Source organism: Hypomesus nipponensis, chromosome 11 (genome assembly GCF_054491055.1).
Source record: "Hypomesus nipponensis isolate SF chromosome 11, ASM5449105v1, whole genome shotgun sequence".
Lineage (NCBI taxonomy): Eukaryota > Metazoa > Chordata > Actinopteri > Osmeriformes > Osmeridae > Hypomesus > Hypomesus nipponensis.
The window spans coordinates 1,933,571-1,941,361 of record NC_140371.1 but is presented as its reverse complement, the minus strand read 5'-3'; the positions used below and the strand labels follow the sequence as shown (position 1 = coordinate 1,941,361).

At 50.0% G+C, this 7,791-nt stretch overlaps 2 protein-coding genes across 5 annotated transcripts; one reads left to right on the top strand and one right to left on the bottom strand.

Moving 5' to 3' along the window:
- Positions 1-335: 335 nt before the first annotated feature.
- marveld1 (MARVEL domain containing 1) lies at positions 336-1,593 on the bottom strand. The gene has a single exon (XM_084667128.1). The coding sequence runs from the start codon at positions 1,403-1,405 to the stop codon at positions 902-904; it is 504 nt and encodes a 167-aa protein (XP_084523254.1). The 5' UTR covers positions 1,406-1,593; the 3' UTR covers positions 336-901.
- A 30-nt stretch (positions 1,594-1,623) lies between these two features.
- Positions 1,624-7,300, top strand: LOC146267676 (uncharacterized). 4 transcript variants are annotated; one of them, XM_084667125.1, is made up of 4 exons: positions 1,624-1,694; positions 2,229-2,347; positions 4,332-4,758; positions 5,076-7,300. In XM_084667125.1, the coding sequence occupies exons 2-4, from the start codon at positions 2,341-2,343 to the stop codon at positions 5,305-5,307; spliced, it is 666 nt and encodes a 221-aa protein (XP_084523251.1). In that variant the 5' UTR covers positions 1,624-1,694; positions 2,229-2,340; the 3' UTR covers positions 5,308-7,300. The 4 variants fall into 4 exon arrangements, with proteins under 4 accessions (XP_084523251.1, XP_084523250.1, XP_084523253.1 ...); XM_084667124.1 differs by lacking the exon at positions 1,624-1,694 and having other exon boundaries at positions 2,061-2,347; XM_084667127.1 differs by lacking the exons at positions 1,624-1,694; positions 2,229-2,347 and adding an exon at positions 2,419-2,614.
- Positions 7,301-7,791: the final 491 nt, after the last annotated feature.

Sequence of the window (7,791 nt, the reverse complement as noted above, 5' to 3'; positions counted from 1 at the left end):
CTCCCTCCCTCTTTCCCCTCTCTCCTTGATTATGGCATGTTATTCATTTAGCAGTCACTTTAGTCCAGCGCAACACACAAATACACAAGTACAGAGGATGATCAAGGACCAGAAGTGCTTAGTGCGTCTCTCCCCCCCCCCCGTCCTCTCCCTCCCTCCCCTCCCTCCCTCCCTCCCCTCCCTCCCGTCCTCTCCCTCCCTGGCCTGCCTGCCTGGCCTGCCTGCCTGCCTGCCTGCCTGCCTGCCTGCCTGCCTGCCTGCCTGCCTGCCTGCCTTCCTTCCTTTCTTCCTTCCTTCCTTGTGGGTTTTGTCTTTCAGAAGAACACACAGTAATGTTACAGTTATGTTGGAGTACCTTTATCCTTCTCATCACACATGTTAGACATACGGAGGTACAACATTCAGAGTGAATATGAAGGCACTGATTGGAATGGCAAAGGGATTTGTTGAATGTTAAGAGTTGGTCAAAACAACAGTAAAAGTTCCATTAAAGCACATCTCACTTGAGGTCCCAAGCTTAACACAGCGCCACTCTTTTTCAGAACAGGCACGTTCCCTTGTTTTCAGAGAGGCGACTTTCCCATTATGTAGGCCTAAGCATATTTTGCTAGCACGCCAAAAATAAACACATAGGCTACACAGACACAAATAAAAAATGGCTTTGGTTATGCTGAAGAGTGAGTTAAATTAACGAACAAAATATCCACAAACCTGCACAGTCTGAGCTTGAAAAGTCTCTTGAAAAGAGACATAGGCTACGTGTATTGGAGGAGACCGTTAGGTTGGGTTGAGGTCCCAAATCGAACCCACCCGTGTCCACTCTGTGTGCAGAGTACAGAGTGGACATCCCCACCCTCACCCCAACACTCTCCTTTCACAGTCCGCCATCCAAATCACTCCATCAAATCACCGTTTGCTCGCCACGACACTTCCGACAACCTCCGTACACGGCCGAGACGAGGTAGACCACCGCGGCCAGACAGGCGAACACGGCGGCGGTCAGATAGGCTTTGAACAGGCACCCGTGCTTGTACAGCTCCAGGTTACAGTAGGTGTAGCGCTCTGTTTGGTAACTCATCACCCCAAGAGCCGGCAGATAGAGCACAGCGGCGGCAACGTCGTGAACAAAGTTGCTTAGCAGCCACCGGTCGCCTCCCACGATGGGCACGAGGTTCTGCCGGTCCAGGAGCGTGACAAAGAAAAGCGCGAGGGTGAGAAGCCAGAAGAGAACCGAGACGAACAGAACAAAATGGACAGGTCCTTGGTATTTATTTGCAGCGATGGTGACCCACAGGCCGGCTCCGAACACGATCTGGAGGATCCGAAGGACCCCGAGAAAACTTTTCAGAAACTTTCGGATATTCGCCGTCACCTGAGGCTGAGGGGACATCGCTGCTCCGGGCATTAGGTCTTCGAGCAGGGCGGGGGCTCTGGAGCCGCCGCGAAAAGAGAACCGAGTGTTAAGAAAAACGAAATATGATACCAACAGGGTGGGGGCATCCGGAGGAAGGAGTGATTCAAAAGGTCGGCTAGTCCTTTCTTTACACGGGCACGAGGTTTAAAACTAGAATGGGAGATTTTGTCTTTTTAGGTTTCCTGTTGAATGCAGCGTCTGTTTCTTGGCACGGGGGCAGGGAGAAGGAGGCGACTCCAGAGCTAGTCTACTCCTCCTCTTCCATCATCATCATCAGAAAGTAGGGAGGGAGAGATACACAAACACAAAGAGAGAGAGACGAGCTGCATGATTCAGTCCCCATCATTTTGTAGTCATCACAAAACTTCAAGGAACTCTGACTTGGTATTTGAGAAGTCTTTGCTTGTTCGGCACACACACACGCACACGCACACACACACACACACAAACACCATAGTTCACTGTCGCCTCAATCCCACAATTAGGCTATGGACGTTTCACAATCAATTCAAAATTTAATTGAAATAGGTGAGGTGTCAGATTAAGTCTGATAACACGCACGCCCCTCCCCCTCTCACACACACATGCACGCACGCACATACACACAATGACCATCTAATGTGAGTTGCCTAATTTGAACAAAGCCAGTCATGTGTTTTAAATTGTATGGACTGCTATTGATTGGATACGAGTCCTTCTTTGTAGACATATCTTTGTGTTGCTGCAATCATACCTCGCGCGCACACAAGCACACGAGGGTCATGAACTAACGTCAGATGGACGGTCACCGACTTCTCCTGTCTTCTTCACCCAGAACGATTACCCGCTCTCAGGAAGCCCCGAGCCAGAACCATTGACGTCAATGGATTACACGACTCCCTACGTGGCCGGGGGAGGAGCCGCGGCACACCACGCCCCTCAGGTCAATGGTAGGTTTGGAAACAACAACCCCAGTCCAATCGGACGGAGCCGTGTACATGTCTATGACATCTGATTGGCCAATAACGAAATGTAGGCTGAGCCTGGAAACTCTTAGCTGCTGTTTAGTATTGAGCGTCTGTCAGGTCAGATATAAAGAATATTTATTGGGCGCTGTTGTTACCAATATCAAGTAAATTAACCGGACCACTGAAAAACAGGCATACAACGGGAGACAATGCTGTAGGAAAAGCTTAAAAGGCATCAACAATCAGGGGGTAGGTGAGTGTTCCATATACCTTTTTATGACTTGCCAGCTGGTGTTTTGAGGCACACAATAGCCCGTTCCCTTGAACTAACTGTTTACGACACGCATTTAAAGCGCTGAAGGCGAATACTCGGGATATTATACGTTGCAGGTTGCACCTAAATCTAATTGAATGTTTACAGACTAGATTGGTCTTTTCCGTTATAGAAATAGTTTTATTCTTGGCAAATAGTATTGTTCAGAAAATTCGGCTTAAATAGAGTGTAGCCTATAGGTTTCATAATGTGTATGCATTGTGTGTGTGTGTGTGTGTGTGTGTGTTATTGCCTCTATTGGTTGTTCAAGCTTCGTTATGACTGACTGTCCTCTATGTGTGAGACTTGGCCACGTCATATGTGCTCCAGGGTGTCAGTTGAACACTCAGGGCTCTCAGCTCACTCATTCGCCGTGAGACTTACACATTTCAACCATTTCTCACGCTCTCACGCAAAATCTTGTGTAGCGACTACATGGGACAAACTAAAAGTCGCTGAGGGGCTGAGGTTGGGTTGCTTCGTAAACTGAAGGCCTATTAAAGAGAACAGATTCGCAGAGATCCAAGAAATGCGTTGACGTGGCTTTTAAAAGTAATTACAGCGATCTGGTAAAATGTTGTGATCAAAAAATGTTTGTGGTCAACAAAAAGTAAGGCGACCCCTTCAGCCCCTCTTCCTTCATACAAGCCCACAAGTGCACAGGTGTACTGGAGCTTTAACAGTAATTGAGTGTCACCGCCCATACCCACGTGACTCCATCACACCGCAACCACACAATAATAAACAAGAATACAAATAAGTAATTCCTGGCTCCTACACCTCGTATTTCTCTGAGTAAAGGGATCATTTGTTCCACTAAATGCATGTATTCTTTGTCTGGACTTGGCTATAGCGTGTGTCACTCCACGAGAACTCCAGAACACCTCCAATAGACCTTGTGGAACCCCTGTCCCTGTCCTTGACCAAAGCCCCTGTCCGTCTTTGACCACAGCCCTGTCCTTGACCAAAGCCCCTGTCCCTGTCCTTGACCAAAGCCCTGTCCCTGTCCTTGACCACAGCCCCTGTCCCTGTCCTTGACCACAGCCCCTGTCCCTGTCCTTGACCACAGCCCCTGTCCCTGTCCTTGACCACAGCCCCTGCCCCTGTCCTTGACCACAGCCCCTGGCCCAGACCTTGTCATTGGCCAGTCTAACCCAGTGAGCCTGAGTCTGAACTGGTATGAGCACCATCTGTAGGGTAATGGGCTTTCCCAGCACACATCTTAAAGCAGGATTATGAACTAGGTAATGAGGCTGGCTAGCAGTTAACAGCTAGCGGTACAATGGGGCGGCTGTGGCTCAGGTAGAGAGGGTTGTCTGTTAATCACAAGATTGGCGGTTCGATCCCCGACTAAGCCATGTGCCGAAGTATCCTTGAGCAAGACTCTGAACCCCAAGCTGCTCCGGATTGGCAGGCGGGCGCCTTGCATGGCAGCTTGCTGCTGTTGGTATGTGTGAGTGTGAGTATGAAGGGGTGAATGAGAGGCAAACATTGTAAAGCGCTTTGAGTGCCGCTAAGGTAGAGAAGCGCTATCTAAATACAGTCCATTGACCATTTACAACCCAGAAATTCAGATCCAGTAGTGTGGATGAATGATAATAACATCAGTCTATGCATCAATCTCAACCTGTTTCTTTCTCTCGTTCTCCATAGGTAGGCCCAGGCTACGGGCCCCAATCTCCCCTCACTCTCTTCCAGCCTGTCTCCCCCCCTCTCTGTGGTGCCTCCCTGGCCCGGCTCATGGACGGCCAGTCATCCCCCCCCCCCCCTGCCCCCCCATCCTCCTCGGTGGTGGCGGGCCCCTCGGCGGGGCCCCTGTGGCGCCTCAGCGAGCGCCGCAGCAGGAAGACGGGGGCGGGGAACATCTTCATGGGGGTGAACCTGCGCCAGCTGCAGAGGCTGTTCCGGGCGGCTGGGGACCAGGATGCCGAGCGGCGGGCCCAGCTGGTGTGGGGCGGCGGGGACGCGGCGGAGCTGGCCCATGCCCTGGTGGGGCTCCGGACCCGGGGCCGGCGCAGGGGACTCCGGGGGGAGGGCCGCAACGTGCTGGGCTCCCATTGGCTGCGAGCCTTTAACCACCTCAGGTAGGGGCAGGAAAGGGAGGGGCATGTATAGATTTACACACACTTTCACACCAAGAGCAAATACACACAGACACACTTTCAAGCACTGCAAGTTATTTGGAGCATGCTGGTACCCTCCCATGCCTCCGTAATTAGTGAGAACCTTTTAATATAACTCAGTCCTGCCAAAGTTATTAAAACACTTAGCTAATCCTTCATCAGGACTGCTTCCCACCCCTCTACCGTTTCTATAACAACCCAAAACCCCTCTGAACTCTTTTGCGTGCCTCTCCCAGCCGGCTAATCCCTGCTCTGCTCCATGTCTCCTCGCTCCCCAGGATCGGGGAGAGCTCCTCCTCAAGGCAGAGCAGGAACCAGGATCCCCTGGAGGAGGCTGGGGTCAAGCCAGAGACCCCCTCCAGGGCTGCAGGGCCCCTACCAGGGCCCTCCAGTGAGGCCCAGGGCCTAGCAGGGGGCCCAGAGACAGCGGCCCCAGCCAGGGGGGGCCCCGGGCTGAAGAAAGCAGGGGAGTGTGACACAGAGCGATACCTTCACCGCATCATTCACTAAGCTGGCCGTGTGGTACCGTCTCATGCCTTCTGGGACAGGGTGATGGAGCATTAAGATGAAGACGTCACAAAAAAAACACTATGTTTCTTTAGATACTGGGGGCTTGGAAGCCTGATAAGACGAGGAATCTCATGAGCACCAAAACACCTAACTGTTTTTATACCTCAGAACCCCCTCCCCCCTCCAACCACCAAGAACCCCTCCCCCCCGCACCACCACCATCACACTACTGACCACACCCACTACCCTAGACACAGGCAGAGTGGTGGGTGAAACGCAGAGATGCTCACCAGCCACATCCGTAAATCTCGTTGATGTGTGTCTCTTTCACACTGCGTGCATACAGAGCTGACGTCTCACGTTCTCCAATCCGTGCGTCATGCCCTCCCTGCTACACACACTACCTCGTCTGCTCATCTGTAGAGGACCTGCCTCTTAGGACCTGCCTCTCAGGACCTGCCTCTCAGGACCTGCCTCTCAGGACCTGCCTCTCAGGACCTGCCTCTCAGGACCTGCCTCTCAGGACCTGCCTCTCAGGTCCTGCCTCTCAGGTCCTGCCTCTCAGGTCCTGCCTTCTTCCTCCTGACCTGCCTTCCTGCCCTCTCCTCCAAAGCAGGTTGGGATGCTGCAAACACACAGGGTTGTTTTACCTCTACCCCAAAGACCAGAGGAGCTCCTTCTCATTGTTTAGCTTTGGAACTGCCTGGCGTGTGTGTTTGTGTGTCCGCGTGTGTGTGTGTTGATGAAGAAAGTTTTGAGTAACTTCAGTTGAGTTCTGGATTTTAATAAGTATTATCAATCTGCAGATTACGAGAGAAAACCAGACCTCTGACAATAAAGACAACACCGGGCTTAAGTCTCAGTCATGTCTCTCTCCGCTCTGAAGGCCGGAGGACCTTCTTTTATAGGGTACAAGAATGTAAACATAGATAGCGACAGTCAGGCAGTAATGGGGTTTCAACAGTCTTAGAGATTCACAGCTCCCAGCCATCATAGACCCCCCCGTGGTCATCACAAGGGGACATGTGGTCATCACAAGGGGACATGTGGTCATCACAAGGGGACATGTGGTCATCACAAGGGGACATGTGGTCATCACAAGGGGACATGTGGTCATCACAAGGGGACAGTACTTTCTCCTGACCCTGGACATCTATTCAGCCTGACAAATAGACAAGGTACTCTTATCAATTGCTTACGCACATGAGAACATACTAACTATCCAATGACTACTTGCATTGATTGGTGAAAGTTATATTGATTATTGACATTTTTGTTGATCAGTGAATAACATAAGTACACAGGAAATCCAATGTCCCTCCACAGAGTGTATATGTGTGTGTTGTGTGTGTGTGTGGTTCTGCTTGTGTGTGTGTGTCTGCGTGTGTCTGCTTGTCTGTGTGTGTCTGCTTGTGTGTGTCTGCGTGTGTGTGTGTGTGTCTGCGTGTGTGTGTGTGTGTGTGTGGGCGTGTGCGTGTGTGTGTGTGTCTGCGTGTGTGTGTGGTTCTGCTTGTGCGTGTGTGTGTGTGTGTGTGTGTGTGTGTCTGTGTGTGTGTGTTGGCTTGTGTGTGTGTGTGTGGGCTTGTGTGTGTGTGTGTGGGCTTGTGTGTGTGTGTGTGTCTGTGTGTGTGTGTGTGGGCTTGTGTGTGTGTGTCTGTGTATGTGTGTGTGGGCTTGTGTGTGTGTGTGTGGGCTTGTGTGTGTGTGTCTGTGTGTGTGTGTGTGTGTGTGTGTGTGGGCTTGTGTGTGTGTGTGTGTGGGCTTGTGGGCCATCCTTCATATCGGCTGTTTTTTCCCCAAATTCAAACATGAAAAATGTGTCAATCTGCACTTTAAGTTTTGATAAATGGCACTAACATCTACACACTACTGGAATCTTGACACTTAAACACTAACACTGTTTTTTTGATTGTAGTATTTGTCTTAATGTTGATAATCATTCTGTGATTGTCTAGACAGATTGTCTAGACAGAATAAAGACATCTTTGGAGAACTTTGCATTCACCTGAGTCTTTAGTTTAGAAACAATGATCTTCTATTGTGTGAGGAGCAGGCAGGATGGAGGGATGGAGGGATGGAGAGATGGAGGGATGGATTGATGGAGAGATGGAGTTATGGAGGGATGGAGGGATGGATGGAGTTATGTAGACATATATATATATATATATATATATATATATATATATATATGATCTACCACTGTATGTAGTATGTAATATAAAACAATATGTATATAGTGTCTACCAGGCTAAATAGCATGTATATGGTATCTTCCATGCTAAATTGTGCACGCAGTTAACAGGAAGTACACCCCCATGTATCCATCACATGACCTGGGTCATCGTAGGGCCATTAAAGACAGTGGACTGTTCTGTGAGCGGGATGATTATCTGGGCAGGTCCGTGTTGGGAGGTTATATACTGGTTCTGAAATGAGTGTTGTATTCTAACATGCTCTGACATGTTTTAAGTCAATTTAATTAAA

Excerpts from the sequence above, each read along its gene's own strand:
- marveld1 (XM_084667128.1), bottom strand. The coding sequence starts at position 1,405 with ATGCCCGGAGCAGCGATGTCCCCTCAGCCTCAGGTGACGGCGAATATC.
- LOC146267676 (XM_084667125.1), top strand. Across the intron at positions 4,759-5,075 it reads CGAGCCTTTAACCACCTCAG|GATCGGGGAGAGCTCCTCCT; the intron begins GTAGGGGCAGGA and ends CTCGCTCCCCAG.